At 46.5% G+C, this 16,540-nt stretch overlaps 1 protein-coding gene across 2 annotated transcripts; it reads right to left on the bottom strand.

Annotated features, from left to right (window-relative positions):
* Nucleotides 1-7,302: 7,302 nt before the first annotated feature.
* On the bottom strand, nucleotides 7,303-16,337 carry LOC140426736 (nucleophosmin-like). 2 transcript variants are annotated; one of them, XM_072511858.1, is made up of 11 exons: nucleotides 16,186-16,337; nucleotides 15,327-15,409; nucleotides 14,348-14,467; nucleotides 13,325-13,418; nucleotides 12,486-12,598; nucleotides 12,083-12,117; nucleotides 11,577-11,643; nucleotides 10,908-11,012; nucleotides 9,636-9,734; nucleotides 8,866-8,940; nucleotides 7,303-7,442 (listed from the first exon to the last, which is right to left on the bottom strand). In XM_072511858.1, the coding sequence occupies exons 1-11, from the start codon at nucleotides 16,241-16,243 to the stop codon at nucleotides 7,395-7,397; spliced, it is 897 nt and encodes a 298-aa protein (XP_072367959.1). In that variant the 5' UTR covers nucleotides 16,244-16,337; the 3' UTR covers nucleotides 7,303-7,394. The 2 variants fall into 2 exon arrangements, with proteins under 2 accessions (XP_072367959.1, XP_072367960.1); XM_072511859.1 differs by having other exon boundaries at nucleotides 11,586-11,643.
* Between the last annotated feature and the right edge of the window lie 203 nt (nucleotides 16,338-16,540).

Here is a 16,540-nt window from a genome sequence, read left to right as displayed (position 1 = left end):
GGGCAACTTCTCTAAAGTCTGCCAGTCCCGACCTGTTTCTAAACCCAGCAGCGCTGCGTGTGGCCTGCGGGGACCGCCCCCATCTTCCACGTCATCCGCCACGTGCGACCCCTGGGGGCCGCCATATTCAACGCCACCCGCCACATGCGACCTGTGGGGGCCGCCATCTTGGAATCACCCCGCCGCCTCCCGGAACCCCTGCTCACCAGATCGAACTCTGGCCTCCGCTACCCTCGATCAGCCCACTCACCTTCCGACGCTCGCCTCCATCACCCTCGACCAATCTCGACCTCATCACCTCACTAAAGCCATGATGGCCGTCCGGATCAACGGCCACGAGACGACCTGCCTCTTTGTCTCCGGGAGCACGGAGTTTCATTCACCCAGATACGGTACAGCGCTGCTCCCTCCCAATTTTACCCGTGACCCAGAAAATCTCCCTGTCTTCCGAAACACATTCCATGGAAGTCCATGGGTACTGTGTTGCAACCCTTACAGTACAGGTGTTGAGTACAAAAATTTCAAGTTCTAGTCCTCCCCCAACTCTGCGCTGCCTTACTACTAGGTCTAGATTTCCAATGCTACCTCAAAAGTCTTACCTTGGAGTTCGATGGACCCCTGCCCCCTCTCACCGTCTGTAGGCTCTCGACCCTTAAGGTCACCCCACCCCCACTCTTTGCTAACCTCACCCCGGACTGTAAGCCCTTCGCCACTAGGAGCAGATGATACAGTGCTCGGGACATGGCCTTTATCAGGTCGGAGGTCTAGCAACTCATAGAGGCCAGTACTAGCCCCTGGAGAGCCCAAGTGGTGGTCGTCAAAACTGGGGAGAAGCACCTGATGGTCATCGACTACAGTCAGACCATCAACTGGTACACGCAGCTCGATGAGTACTCTCTCCCCCGCATATCTGACATCAGATTGCGCAGTATCGAGTCTTCTCCACTATTGACTTGAAGTCACCAGCTCCCTATCCGCCCGGAGGACCGCCAATACACTGCCTTCGAGGCAGATGGCCGCCTCTACCACTTCCTCAGGGTCCCCTTCGGCGTCACCAATGGAGTCTCGGTCTTCCAACAGGAGATCGGCCGAATGGTTGACCAGTACGGGCTGCGGGCCACGTTCCCGTATCTGGATAATGTCACCATCTGTGGCCATGACCAGCAGGACCATGACGCTAACCTCCAACATTTCCTCCTCACTGACCAATGGTCGGTTGCCTTCATGTTTAACAACACGCAGCGGGGCAAGATCAAGAATGACAAGATCCTAAGGTGGAGGATCGAACTCCCCACCTATAATTATGATATCTTGTATCGACTTGGGAAGCTTAATGAGCCCCCAGATGCCCTATCCCGCGGTACATGTGCCAGCGCACAAGTAGACCGACTTCGGGCCCTCCACAATGACCTCTGTCACCCGTTTTTTCCCATTTTATCAAGGCCCGCAACCTGCCTTACTCCATCGAGGAGGTCAGGACCATGACCAGGGACTGCCAGGTCTGCACGGAGTGCAAACCACACTTCTATCGGCCGGATAGAGCACACCTGGTAAAGGCCTCCTGCCCCTTTGAGCGCCTCAGCATCGATTTCAAAGGACCCCTCCCCTCCACTGACTGAAATGTGTACTTTCTCAACATCATTGATGAGTACTCACATTTCCCTTTTGCCATCCCGTGCCCTGACATGACCTCTGCCACAGTCATCAAGACCCTGCAAGGCCTCTTCACCTTGTTCGGTTTCCCCACTTACATCCATAGCGATCGGGGTTCCTCCTTCACGAGTGATGAGCTGCGTCAGTTCCTGCTTAGCAAGGGCATCGCCTCAAGCAGGACTACCAGCTACAACCCCTGGGGAAATGGACAAGTGGAGAGGGAGAACGCGACGGTCTGGAAGGCCGTCCTCCTTGCCCTACGGTCTAGAAGTCTCCCCGTCTCCCGCTGGCAGAATGTGTGGACGACTGCGTGCCAAAGAAAGCAGTACGTACGTTCTCCAACCGGAAACCATGGCTCAATCGCGAGATTGACTCCCTGCTGAAGGACAGATCTGAGGCGTTCAAGACAGACGATCCTGACCTATACAAGAAATCCAGGTGCGACCTCCGCAAAGCCATCCGAGATGCCAAGAGAGAATATCAAACCAAGCTAGAGTCACAGACAGACTCTCGGCGGTTGTGGCAAGGACTAAACAACATAACGGGCTACAAAGCGAAGCCGAACAGTATCTCTGGCAGCAGCGCATCCCTCCCCGATTAACTCAATGCATTCTATGCTCGGTTCGAGCAGGTAACCAACAATCCGCTGGCGAGTGCCCCAGCAGCCCATAATTCACCCATACCCACATCCCAGCTTCCGAAGTCAGATTGACCTTCCTGAAAGTGAACCCTCGGAAGGCGACGGGCCTGGACGGGATCCCTGGTCGTGCACTCAGAGCCTGTGCGGACCAGCTGGCAGAGGTATTCGCGGACATCTTTAACCTGTCCCTACTCCACTCCGAGGTCCCCACCTGCTTCAAGACCACCATCATACCGGTACCAAAGAAACAGGCAACGTGCCTCAATGACTACCGTCCAGTGGCCCTGATTTCATTCGGAATGAAGTGCTTCGAGAGGTTGATCATGAATCGCATCACCTCCATACTCCCAGAACGCCTAGATCCACTGCAATTCGCATACGGCTGCAACTGGTCCACATCAGACGCCATTTCCCTGGCTCTACACTCATCCCTAGAGCATCTCGAAAACAAGGACTCCTACATCAGACTCCTATTTATTGACTACAGCTCCGCCTTCAACACCATAATCCCAGCCAAGCTCATATCAAATCTCCAAAACCTAGGACTTGGCTCCCACTCTGCAACTGGATCCTCGATTTTCTGACCAACAGACCACAATCAGTAAGAATGAACAACACCTCCTCCACAATAGTCCTCAAACCGGGGTCCCGCAAGGCCCCTACTCTACTCCCTGTACACACGCGACTGCGTGGCAAAACTTGGTCCCAACTCCATCTACAAGTTTGCTGACGATACGACCACAGTGGGCCGGATCTCGAATAATGACGAGTCAGAATACAGGCGGGAGATCGAGAACTAGTGGAGTGGTGTAGCGACAATAATCTTTCCCTCAATGCCAGCAAAACTAAAGAGCTGGTCATTGACTTCAGGAAGCAAAGTACTGTGCACACCCCTGTCAGCATCAACGGGGCCGAGGTGGAGATGGTTAGCAGTTTCAAATTCCTAGGGGTGCACATCTCCAAAAATCTGTCCTGGTCCACCCACGTCGACGCTTCCACCAAGAAAGCACAACAGCCCAGTTCATCACATGCCTCCCATCCATTGACTCCATCTACACCTCCCGCTGCCTGGGGAAAGCGGGCAGCATAATGAAAGATCCCTCCCACAAGGCTTACTCACTCTTCCAACTTCTTCCATCGGGCAGGAGATACAGAAGTCTGAGAACACGCACGAACAGACTCAAAAACAGCTTCTTCCCCACTGTCACCAGACTCCTAAATGACCCTCTTATGGACTGACCTCATTAACACTACACCCTGTATGCTTCATCCGATGCCAGTGCTTATGTAGTCACATTGTATATGTTGTGTTGCCCTATTATGTATTTTCTTTTCTTCCCTTTTCTTCCCATGTATTTAATGATTATTGAGCTGCTCGCAGAAAAATACTTTTCACTGTACCTTGGTACACGTGACAATAAACAAATCCAATCCAATCCAATCCAAGGAGGTCCTTCTCGATGCACTCCACTCCATCCGGTCGCTCCTGTGCACTGCCACCAATGTGACCCCTCATGAGAGGATGTTTGTCTTCCCCGGGAAGTCCACCTCAGGGGTCTCGCTCCCATCCTGGCTGACGGTTCCAGGGCCCGTCCTCCTCCGGAAGCATGCAAGAAGTCACAAGTCGGGTCCCCTGGTCGAACGGGTCCTTCTCCTCTATGCTAACCCCCAATATGCCTACGTGGCACACCATGACGGGCGGGAGGACACAGTCTCCCTTCGGGACTTGGTATCCACAGGTTCCCCAGCGACCATCACCATTACCTCCAACTCTACACTGTCTCCCTCCGTTGCTACTCACGACTCTACACCGTCTCCCTCCGTTGCTACTTATCGGGAAGACGACATGCTCCTGGATACGCAGGCCTCAACGCTTCATCCGACATTGGGCAGCACGGTACAATTGCTTCACAGCTCCAGGGTCCCAGGTTCAATTCCGGCTTGGGTCACTGTCTGTGCGGAGTCTGCACATCCTCCCCGTGTGTGCATGGGTTTCCTCCGGGTGCTCCGGTTTCCTCCCACAGTCCAAAGATGTGCAGGTTAGGTGGATTGGCCATGATAAATTGCCCTTAGTGTCCAAAATTGCCCTTAGTGTTGGGTGTGGGTTATGGGGATAAGGTGGAGGTGTTGACCTTGGGTAGGGTGCTCTTTCCAAGAGCCGGTGGAGACTCGATGGGCCGAATGGCCTCCTTCTGCACTGTAAATTCTATGATAATCAGTGTCCTCACCACAGCTGGGACTGAGGCGATCACAGCGTAAGGTCAGAGCCCCCGACAGACTTGATCTCAAATTCAACCCGTCCACTTCACCCCTGTCGGACTCTTTTTTTAACAGGAGGTGAATGTGATGAACCACTATATTATATTGTACATACTGTTCTTACTTATGGTACTTACTGTTTGTTACATGTCTGGGTTTGTCCCTGCTGGCTCCACCCCTCGGGCTCAAGTATAAAGGTAGCTAACCACCAGCCCTGCCCTCATTCTGGGACCGGCTGCCAGCAGGTGTCTGTATCTGATTAAAGCCAGTTTACTCTTCCGACTCTCGTCTGTCATCATTGATGGTACATCACACATTCTCCCCATGTTTGTGTGGGTTTTGCCCCCACAACCCAAAGATGTGTAGGGTAGGTGGATTAGCCACACTAAATTGCCCCTTAATTGGAAAAAATTAATTGGGTACTCTAAATTTATTTTTAAAATATTAATTTTAAATGCATGGAAGTGAGGAGGCTCACCGATGTAGGAAGTGAACGTGGTGTGGGTCGGGAGGGCTAACCATTTGGTAAAAATGGGTCGCCGGGAAAAAAGTTTTAAAGACACTGCCTTAGACATAGTTATAGATCGGATAAAGCCTGTAACCAATGGAAAGAGGCCATTCTGCTCATTGTGTCTGTGTTGGCTCTCCAAAACCTGGAGTACAAACAAAAGTGTAAGCTCTTGGGTTGGAGAGCCAGATACCTCTGATCGGTAATTTAAGTAATAGTTTACATATGATCCTATTAGCTAGTCAGGAAAAGTTTATGACCAATGACAGTTGAGGGCAGTTTACTGATCCCAGAGGATGAACCGACTGTTGGTAGTGTCTTGATCTCAGTAGCTTGTGATAGCAGCATTCTGCTCTCTAGTGGAAATGCTAGGGAACTCTTCCCTCAGTCTTCTTCCTTATCCTCTGGTCCATCTTCCACCTGAAGGAGTCTGCTTGATGAGCAGTCATCTGACCAGGACTGCCTCCGGTCCCCAAGTACTTGTTAATATACTCTATTTCTGGGGATGGCTAGCTTAACCAGCTATTCAAACCGTCCCTACAATTGGGAGGGCAAGTACTCAAAATGTCAGGGTGGTCACCTCTCTCACCACCTCATCACACATTGGTTACCCTGCTCGAGGTCAGCTTCTCAGTTTCCATCATGCTGAGGGTCATCTTCTGGCCCATTCTAAAGACTTGCATAGATAAGGGGGTCCATAAGATGTCAACCTACCAACATAGCACGGTAGCATTGTGGATAGCACAATTGCTTCACACCTCCAGGTTCCCAGGTTTGATTCCCGGCTTGGGTCACTGTCTGTGCGGAGTCTGCACATTCTCCCCGTGTGTGCGTGGGTTTCCTCCGGGTGCTCCGGTTTCCTCCCACAGTCCAAAGATGTTCAGGTTAGATGGATCGGCTATGCTAAATTGTCCAAAATTGCCCTTAGTGTTGGCTGGGGCTACTGGGTTATGGGGATAGGGTGGAGGTGTGGACCTTGGATGCGGTGCTCTTTCCAAGAGCCGGTGCAGACTCGGTGGGCTGAATGGCCTCCTTCTGCACTGTAAATTATATTTAGCAATGTCAGTATGGAAACCAGAACTGAGTGACCCTGACATTTCCAGGGACCGTTTTGAATTGCTACCTTAGAAAGTGCCTTTCCAAAGCAAAAATCAGTGCTGTATTAGGCTAATCAAAGAATTCTATACCATGCAGAAAATGGCAGTTTATTAAGGGCCCTAATTTCAAACAAAAGGGAATTGAAAGTTATGCTGTGTGGACATGATGAAGCGGGTTGAGTATGAACACGAGATATACAGACTAGTAGGGCTCAATGTCCTGTTCTATGCTGTGTACCTCATGTAAATATTAGTGTGAAGTAATGGGGTGAATTGAGAGGCAATGTTATCTAAATAGTGTCATTCAAAGAGCATGCAGGAACAGACCTGGCGCTTTCTGTACAGAAATCTTTGATGGTCTTAGCACAATTTGAAAGGCCAATGGGATCCTTGGCTGAAGAACATTAGTATTAGGAGCAGGAATTCACCGTATGGCCCCTTGATTCTGCTCTGCCATTCAATAAGATCATGACTGTACAATAGTAAATTATGGCTGATCTATGGCTTCAACTCTACAGATGAGTGGCTGAAGACAAAAAGATCTGAGAATATTTTATAACAAGGAATCACGTACACACTATAGTCACTGCAGCGTGACAGGATGGAAAATTATAATATTCATTAATGATCTTAGTGCTCCGGTTTCTCCCACAGTCCAAAGATGTGCAGGTTAGGTGGATTGGCCATGATCAATACGCGGCGGGATTACGGGAGAGGGCAGGGGAATGGGCCTAGGTAGAATGTCCTTTTGGCAGGTCGGTGGAGACTCGATGGGCTGAACAGGCTCCTTCTGCACTGTAGGGATTCTATTTCAGGCAAGACTGTTGATCCATGTATTTGTATCAAATCATTAAAGTGACCTCAGCCAGAAGGTGGTGAATCTGTGGGACTTTGCTACAGAAGGCCAAATCACTGAATGCCTTTAAGACAGAGATAGATAGGTTCTTGATTAATAGGATCATGGGTTATGGGGAGAATGGGGATGAGAAACATATTAGCCATGATTGAATGGCGGAGCAGACCACGGTGGGCCAAGTGGCCTAATTCTGCTTCCATGTCTTATGGTCCTTTCCCTATCATAACTCACATCAAATCCACTGATCGACATTATGCAGTGGAAAGCATTCTGGTGCAATGAAGCAGAATTTTAAAACAAACTGGTTTATTTACAAAAACACAGATGCAAGAATGGAGTACAATTTTCACACAAGTTTGATTTAATACGGTTACAGTTCCTCTACTTCCCATCCACTATTTGCCTCCATGCCCAAAGCTCTTTGATGATCTAGAAAAGCAAAAATAGAGTTAATACCTTGCAGAATTTTGCAGCACAGAAACAAAGCATACACACTCCAACACGTCTACGCTGGTGTTTACATTCCACATCCTCCCTTCATTGCATATCAAGTCCTTCTATTCCTTTCTCCCTCATGAACATGTTGACAGCCTCGATACACGTTTGTTATTCAATGCAACCATACGGAGCAGTATCTGCCCTATTGAACATGAATATCAAAAACCCTCATCAGGTTAACAACAATCGTTTCTTTCTCGAGAAAGAAACCCCAGTCTGTTAGATCTTACCAGATAATTTAATCTTCCCAGTAATTTGAAACAAACTTGTTGGACTTTAACCTGGTGTTGCAAGACTTCTTACAGATAACTTAAAACCTCTTAGATCAGTTTCAGCCAGTAAATATATTTGCACCTCCTCCACGGCTCCATCATTTTCTAATATAAAAACCAGAAGTATATCCAGTACTATCTAATCAAGGTTTTATACAACTTTAATATAACTTCACACTTTGAGCTTTATCCCTCTCTAATGCTACTTCTGTGAATATGGTAAGAAGTCCTACAACACCAGGTTAAAGTCAAACAGGTTTGTTGGGATCACTATCTTTCGGAACGCAGCGCCTTCATCAGGTAAGTCACAGTGCAGAAAGAGGCCATTCAGCCTATTGAGTCTGCACCGACTCTCTGTAAGAGCATACTACATAGCTCCTCCCACACATCTTTGGACTCCAGCAGATAATACTGGGCAATACTCAACACTGGCCAATCATGGCAACTTTGTAGCTCATGCTCACTTGCTTAAAAATATTATTTTTTCTGTCCAGCACGGTGGCACAGTCTCACGGCGCCGAGGTCCCAGGTTCGAACCCGGCTCTGGGTCACTGTCCATGTGGAGTTTGCACATTCTCCCCGTGTTTGTGTGGGTTTCACCCCCACAACCCAAAGATGTGCAAGGTAGGTGGATTGAACATGCTAAATTGCCCCTTAATTGGAAAAACATAATTGGGTACTCTAAATTTATTTATTTTTAAAAATTCAAACTTTCCTCAGTTCTGATGCAGACTCTCAGGTCGGAAGCATTAACTGCTTTTTCTTTCCACAAATGTTGCCTCAACAGCTGAGTATTCCCAGCATTTTGTGTTTGTCAACACTTCCAGCATCTGCACAATTTCAATAGTGTTGCTCTGCCCAATCTTGTTGGATTAAAGCACTATGGATATGAGCAGTGCTGCTGCCACACATTCACCCCAATGAGCAGTAACAGATAACTCCAGTGCACAGGATAAGAGCTGCATTCACAATCAGAACAGCCAAGTTCAACACAATAGCTGAGAAACAAGTAACAAACTGCAATGAGAAGTTGCTACATGGTTAACACGTCAGCATGGATAAGCCCTAAATCAAACACTCACCTTTGGGTCCTCTATCCTGAAGCCATGTTTAAGGTAGTTTATAAACTTCGGCTCCAGTTTGGGCAGACCAACACCCTGTGGAGAAAAGAGATGCAGAGTGATTTCAGCCCATGCACAACAGTGAATTTTAACTTCTGGATAAACAATTACTCCCCATCCTTATATTTAATGAGTGATGGGATGAAACTGGACAGTGATCACATCTTAGAATCATCAAACTGTGCAGTGCATATTACATCTGTACATATCATCAGCAGTGCATATTACATCTCAACTCACCACATTAAACATTCTACACTCCCGACTGATTCTATTGCCAATTACTAATTTTGTTACTGAATCTATCAATTGAATCTTTTCCATTATACACTTGTATCATACTCCTCAATGTTGAACACTTGGATTCTATTCTGAGCCTCTAGCTGATCCCATCAATGAAACTGAGAGAATTTCATTCCCCAAACATTTCACCATAAGAGAATGAACACATTTTTAATCACCACAGTGCGAGGATCTACAAGGGAAAAAAGAATAGGGTCCAGCTGTAATGCAGCCAGTGCCCAGCTAAATGAGGAATGGTCACGATGCTGGATGTTAATGTAAAACCCAATCTTAATGAGCCAGTTATCCCGAGAAGCAATGTTGTACACAAAAGCAGGTCAGGCTTATGTCTTCCAATCCTTTCCGTATTCTACATGATCTGTTGCACAAGATCAGATTCCCCATTGAAAACTGCCAGCGCTCGAGTTGGTGCAGATTTCTCTACTCACTTTCTCCACTGAAGTCTTCAGCTTTGCTTTGATGTCTTCAACAGTCATTGGGGTCTTCGGAGTTTTGGGGGTCTTGGGTTTCCCGCTGGATTCTGGTGACTGAAAAGCAAAAAGTGAGCATAGCGCTGCCTCAAGAAAAATAACACCACCATTTAATCCACACAGACAGGCTCACACAGGTACGCTGAATCTTAAAGAACAATTGCAGCACGTGGTCCAGCTGCCCCAGAAAACTGAGTTAAAGACTTCGATTTCCCCCCAGCCACCTGCAGTTCTGCATTTGGGTTACAAGAGGAAGGGAATGTCACACAGCGGCACAAATACTTCACTCCACATTACTTTATTTTGATGGTGAAAAAACACAGAGCAGTGATCTTTGGACACGAGACACAAACATCTAATTTAATGTGAATATTTCCTGCTGTAGCTTTTCTTAAAAACTCATTTGAGGGATCTGGGTGGCACAGACAAGCTCAGCAATAACTAGCAATCCCTAACTACCTGGAGAAATTGCTGAGTTTCCTACTTGATCCATTGAATTCCGCCTGGTACAGGCAGAGTGCTATTATGTCGATTAGGTAGCAGTTCCAATCATTTGATTGGAGCGACAATGAGGGCTCAGCAATATATCACCAAGTCAGGGTGGTCAGCGTACTATGCTGTACTTATGTTTGGAAGGTTCTGTTGAAGCAACCTCATCAAGTTGTTGTAGTGTATCTTGCAGATGCTACACACTGTAGCCAATGTTGGAAGGAGTGAATAATAAAGTGAACGGCGGCATGGGATCCAGGTTTGATTCAGTCCTTGGGTGGCTGCCTGTATGGAGTTTGCACGTTCTCCCCCGTGTCTGTGTGGGTTTCCTCAGGGCGCTCAGGTTTCCTCCCACATTCTAAAGATGTTGTTAGGTAAATTAGCCATGCTAAATTGCCCCTTAGTGTGCAGATGTGGTTAGGTTACAGGGATAGGGCTGGGTGTCTGGAAGAGTGTGTCTAAATAGTGTTCATTGAGAGGGCTTGTGCAGACTCGATGTGCCAAATGGTCTCCTTCTGCTCTGTTGGGATTCTATTCTATGATTGTGTCAATCAAACTTTGTTCTGGATGGGGACCAGTATAGCGTTGGTGCTGCATTGACCCAGGCCAAATAGAGAGTATGTCATCACACCCCTGACTTGTGCCTGCAGCAACATTTTATCTCAAACCCGACAAGATCTCCGTTAAGATAGGTCGAATGGAAGAAGCAATACTCCAAAGTGCTGGGTAACGGTCACTAACCTTTGACTGTTTCTTAGCTGGTGTGGATTTGGTGGGTGTTTTGCCGTTTTGGTTGGGATTCCCCTTTGATCCAGGGGTAGCCTTGAGCGGAGTTTTCTGAAGAGGCTGAAACCACAAGGTAAAAGTTGGAAAAAATAGTAATTGTATTAACCATGGTGGTTTGAGCTAGAATTATGCAACATCCTACTAAGATTACAATTCTAATCCTCATTCCAGTGTTCAAATCCTTCACCAGTTCTCCTACCACGATGGCCTGGAATTAATTCCATAAACCAAGCCAATTCACCTTGAAAACAATTAATCGCCCCTCCTCATAGCTCATTCATTTGACCCATGTCAACACTCATCTGACCACACCCTGTGAAACGACTTGAAAGTTTCTTTTAATTTCAGGGGTATATGAATGCAGGTTGTTATAGTACACCTAGGTTCAGTCATAATGTGACACCAAGCACGAGTTCCTGGCCACATCATTAGTTCAACCCCACAATATCTTTGTCCAGTTTTCTCAACTGGATCCTGACTCAGGAACAGGAGTGGACCATTCAGCACCTTCAGCCTGTTAATAAATGTGATCATTGTTATCACACAATAATCTCGTCAAGCAAAAATGTAATTGATTTTAGATTTAAAAGGAATTGATCTAGCATATCGGTGAATATTATTTACCTGCTTTACCTTTTTTGCTGGGGTCATGTCCTCCTCCTCATCATAGTCGTCATCCTCATCATCCTCCCTGGAATAAAGAAACCTCCCTTCAGTGAGACAAGGCAATTCTCTGGTCAAATGGTCATGTTCTTACACTGGAAGGACAGGTTCCTATATCTCAATGTTGCTAGAAAACAAGTATGTCGCAAAGCTTTGAATCACTGACATTAAGCTAAGCCTTCAGCCTCAAGACCTTGGACTATATTCTATGATCTATATGAAGCAGCTGCAGAGAAACTAATAACTATTTAAAATACTACAGCAGTTAAACATCAGAATTCCATAAGAATTTAATGCTAGGTTGTAAATTCTTTATTAAACATCATCAGGTGAAATTTTCCTCCTCCTTTCTTATTTCATCTTCCCCAGTGCTGCTCAGTTCACGTTAGGAACACGACAGGTCAAGTATTTCACCACAGAGACTACAATACTTCGAACTAAAGCCACAATAAAACATCAATACTCACTCATCATCGTCAGAGTCTTCCACTTTCATTTTTTTCTGTTGAACAAAAAGAGAAGTTTTAGGTTGGCATGACTAATGTTTACTGCTGCAACTGCAACCTATGAGGGGGAGGCGGGGGCAGGGAAAAAACTAACAAGGAAAGCACTTCTCTGGAAATACCACAGACATCTGTACAAATCTTCAGTGTCCATGAACATCCAGCAACCGCCTCACTAACATACAAATTGGTGATGTGTGGCAGACAATTTCACAATGCTTAGTCAGGTTTCCCAGACACCTGTATGTGAGTTTATAGCACTTTCTGAATTTTCAACTATCAGCTTTGCCGAGAAAGATACAGAGACAGTTTGGCAATCTATCAGTCTAACACTGAGGGCAGTTTTCAAATAGTCTCGGGCTCATACCTGCACTATTTTGGTTGCAGGAACTGCTGGTCGTTTTATAGCTTGTTTCGATGTGGTGTCCTCCAGTATGCTGTCATCCTCATCATCAGAGTCCAAATCGTCATCATCCAATGCTTAAAACACAAGATGAAAGGAATTGAAGTCACCCTGGTCTTCACCACAACCCAAGAAACTTTTCGACAATAAGGGCAAGGTGGAAGATACTGTATAGAACAGTGTTGATCTATTCTCCACCAATACCAATCACCTTTAGAAAACCTGTTCAACATAGACAGAAGGAGCCCTTGTCTCCACACTGATACACACTGGAAACATAACTATCAGTGTTTTCATATAAAAAACATGGACAGCTTTTTGGTTCATAAATACCAGCCCAGAAATCACTACCATTCATTCCCATGCCTGTGTAAACACTAGGCACACTGTCTCCAATCAGCAGTGTCTGACAATACTGCTGCTAACGGAATCTTAGAACTGAAACATTAAATGATGTGGAGATGCCAGTGTTGGACTGGGTGAGCACAGCAAGATGTCTTACAACACCAGGTTAAAGTCCAACAGGTTTGTTTCAAAGTACTAACTTTCGGAGCACTGCTCCCTCAGGTGAATAACATTAAACACAGCGTTGTCTCTCCACATATTCCCCAAGTGTTTCCAGCATTGACTGTAATTCCACCACTGTTCACATACCCTACCTTTCAAGTTGATGGCTCAGATTTGAATGATCCCACTCCCTGTCCTCTCAAACTTTCAGCACTTCAAATCCAAAGTTGATTTCAATTATTTGGTTGCACTGATACTCCACTCCTGCCAACAGATAGACCCTGGTCCCCACTTACCGATGAGGTGTTGGCCACTGATGTAGACAGGACCAGCTCCAGATTTCAGCCGGAATGTCACAGGAGGTGCCATTTCAAATCCTCCCAAACTAACCTGGAATAAAACAGAAAAGTAAAGGTCACTAGGAAAGAAATTGTTTCTGCTGTGTAAATTCAGCACACCCATAAGATCCCTGCACAATACATGTTTCTAGCTGCTCAGGGAACTCAACCCATCGTCAGCTTTTTGTTATCCGCATTGTGGTCTACAGGCCATTTCTGGCCAATCTGAAGACAGAACAAGTCACAGTTCAGGCAACATCTTTCGAGTTTCACCTGGTTGGATGTGTGAACTTTGACGCAGATCCCAGCTCAGAATCAAGGGTTTAAAACATTAGCTTTTAGTACAAGAGCTTTTTCGATAGATGACACAGCACTGGATCAGCTAATAGCTGCTCAATAAATGCAAAGTAATGAACATATTTATTTCAACTTAAATGTGAAAGAGGCTCCTGAATATTGTGTCTAAAGGCCGAGCAACACCTCAGTTAATTTATTTCTTCATTCTTTCATGGGATATGGGCTTCGCTGGCAGGGTAAATGTTTATGACCATCCCCAAGCAAATTGATTGTAGTTCCCATGTTAAAACAGGATTGAATTCCAAAACACTCATCTGTCTGGAATGAGGTTTGGAAGATCCTGATGTTTTGAAAGGCAATATAGAAATGCAGGATCTCTCTCTTTTAGGAGACAGCCAAATTAATATTGCAAACAGTTCCAGGTGTATTCCAAGAGGCTGATATGAAGTATTTAAAAAGTAAATTTAAGGTACCCAATTCTTTTTTCCAATCACGGGCAATTTAGTGTGGCCAATCCACCTACCTTGCACATCTTTTTGGGTTATGAGAGTGAGACCAATGCAGACACTGGGGAGTCTGATATAAAATATATTGTACTGACCCAAATTGTAACCGTCACACATGTCTTTCCCAGAGTTCTACATTTGGCTCATTAATCTGTTTCACTATAAAGCGGAAACTCACTGTGGGCTGCACCGACAACTTCAGAGCTGCCAAAGTGATCTTCATGTTCTTGCCTTCAGCATTTAAGCCTTCTGCTTCGACCAGGTGCAAGTCATCACTTGCACCAACACCAAGGCAAACCTGGAAAAATACAATCAGAGGCAGCCCAATGAACATAAGAGATTACAAAATTGATATAAAACTACTCGGGTTTAACATGCAAAACCAAAATTGAACTGATATTTTACTTCAGTTCCCTTTGGCGTAAATGTTTTTTTAAAATAGGATAAGTGTTGGCCAATAAACAGCATCTCTTCAAAAACCAAAGGGAAAATGCTGGAAAATCTCAGGTCTGGCAGCATCTGTAGGGAGAGAAAAGAACTAACGTTTTGAGTCCAGATGACCCTTTTGTCAAAGCTAAAAGACAGATAAAGTGGGAAATATTTATACTGTGGAGTGTGAATGAAAGGTGAGTCATAGGCACAGAAACCCAGGGAAACGGGGGGGGGGGGGGGGGGCTAATAGCCACAGAAACTAAGAGGGAAGAGTGCTAATGGCAGTCCCCAGAGAGAACAAAAGGTGTGAAAGGCCAAACTGCAGAGAAACTAACATCAGAGGGTAAACTGACAGATCCAGGCGTGGGGGGAGGGGAAGCAGGAAGCAAAGGGGAGAAAGGGTAAGGAAAGGTGGATAAGATGGGGGGGGATATATATAAAGAAAAGCAAGAAAGAAAGTAATGGTAAAAGACAGTTAAAATGAAATGGGATGAAAACAAACGGGTCGAGGTGGGGTAGAGCTAATCACCTGAAGTTGTTGAATTTGATGTCGAGACCGTAAGGCTGTAACGTGCCCAAGATTGTTAAAACCTGCTTCTCTTGAACTAAAATCCTGCTGTGGTGTTAATAGGAGCTCTTGGGTACAGGGCAGTCTTTATTTGGTACAGTTCTGTACATATTTTCTACAAGCGGTCAATAATGTGAAACGGCTAACAAACACTCACCGTTCTCAAAGAAAGCTGATGCTCAGACTCATCATCATCCACCTCCATCTTGTATTCTTTCTCACCTGCCTTGAGCTCACATCCTGAAGAGAGAAAAATGTCGGTTAGTGAATAAAGTCATGATATAAACACATAATGCAGTAAACTCTCACAAACAGAAATGGAAAAATAACTCTCAGCACCATCCTGATATAGCAGCAATTCAGTTAGTGCAGGTTCCATCAGTTACATTACAGGACCCATTGTAGATCCCCTCAGTTACATTCCAGGTTCCAGTGGAAATTCCCTCAGTTACATTCCAGGATCCAGTGGAGATTCCCTGTTACATTGCAGGATCCAGTGGAGATTCCCTCAGTTACATTACAGGATCCAGTGGAGATTCCCTCAGTTACATTACAGGATCCAATGGTGGATTCCCCCAGTTACATTACAGGATCCAGTGGAGATTCCCTGTTACATTACAGGATCCAGTGGAGATTCCCTGTTATATTACAGGATCCAGTGGAGATTCCCTGTTACATTACAGGATCCAGTGGAGATTCCCTGTTACATTACATGATCCAGTGGAGATTCCCTGTTACATTACAGGATCCAGTGGTGGATTCCCTCAATTACATTACAGGATCCAGAGGATCTATGCTCTGTGATTTACACGAGGACCAGCTGCACCTCCCCCACGCGGGCCCGCTCTCCGCGCGCTCCTGTTGCCTGAAGCCGGGGACCGAGGTCGCTTTCCCAACACGTGGCTCCATAGCCACATGGCGGCGGCCCCGCACCGAGAGCCGGCCCAGGAACTGATCCTGGGAGAGAATGGCCGGCTACCGGTGGACATGATCGTCTCCCCGGGCCCGGCTCTTACCGAACAAGAAGCTCTGCGGCCTCATGGGCGCTGTGCTCTCCAACTCGCAATCCGCCATCTTGCTGCTCTCTCTGGCCCGGCGCCCGCTCGCTGCCCGCTTGATATACCCGGCCACTCGGAAGCGTCACCCCGCAGCCCCGCCCCCTCGGAAAGCGTCACCCCGCAGACCCGTCCCCCTCGGAAAGCGTCACCCCGCAGACCCGCCCCCTCGGAAGCGTCACCCCGCAGCCCCTCCCTCTCTCGCTCGAGATTCCAATTGTTAATCAGCGGGGACACGTGATCTGCTTCCATGTTCTTCCTAAAGTTAAGTTGCTCCTTCCCCATCACACTCCTGCTAACCAACCATAGAATCATT

Source organism: Scyliorhinus torazame, chromosome 7 (assembly GCF_047496885.1).
Source record: "Scyliorhinus torazame isolate Kashiwa2021f chromosome 7, sScyTor2.1, whole genome shotgun sequence".
In the NCBI taxonomy this organism is placed as follows: Eukaryota; Metazoa; Chordata; class Chondrichthyes; order Carcharhiniformes; family Scyliorhinidae; genus Scyliorhinus; species Scyliorhinus torazame.
The sequence above is the reverse complement of the archived record's forward strand: the minus strand, read 5'-3'. Positions and strand labels throughout refer to the sequence as shown.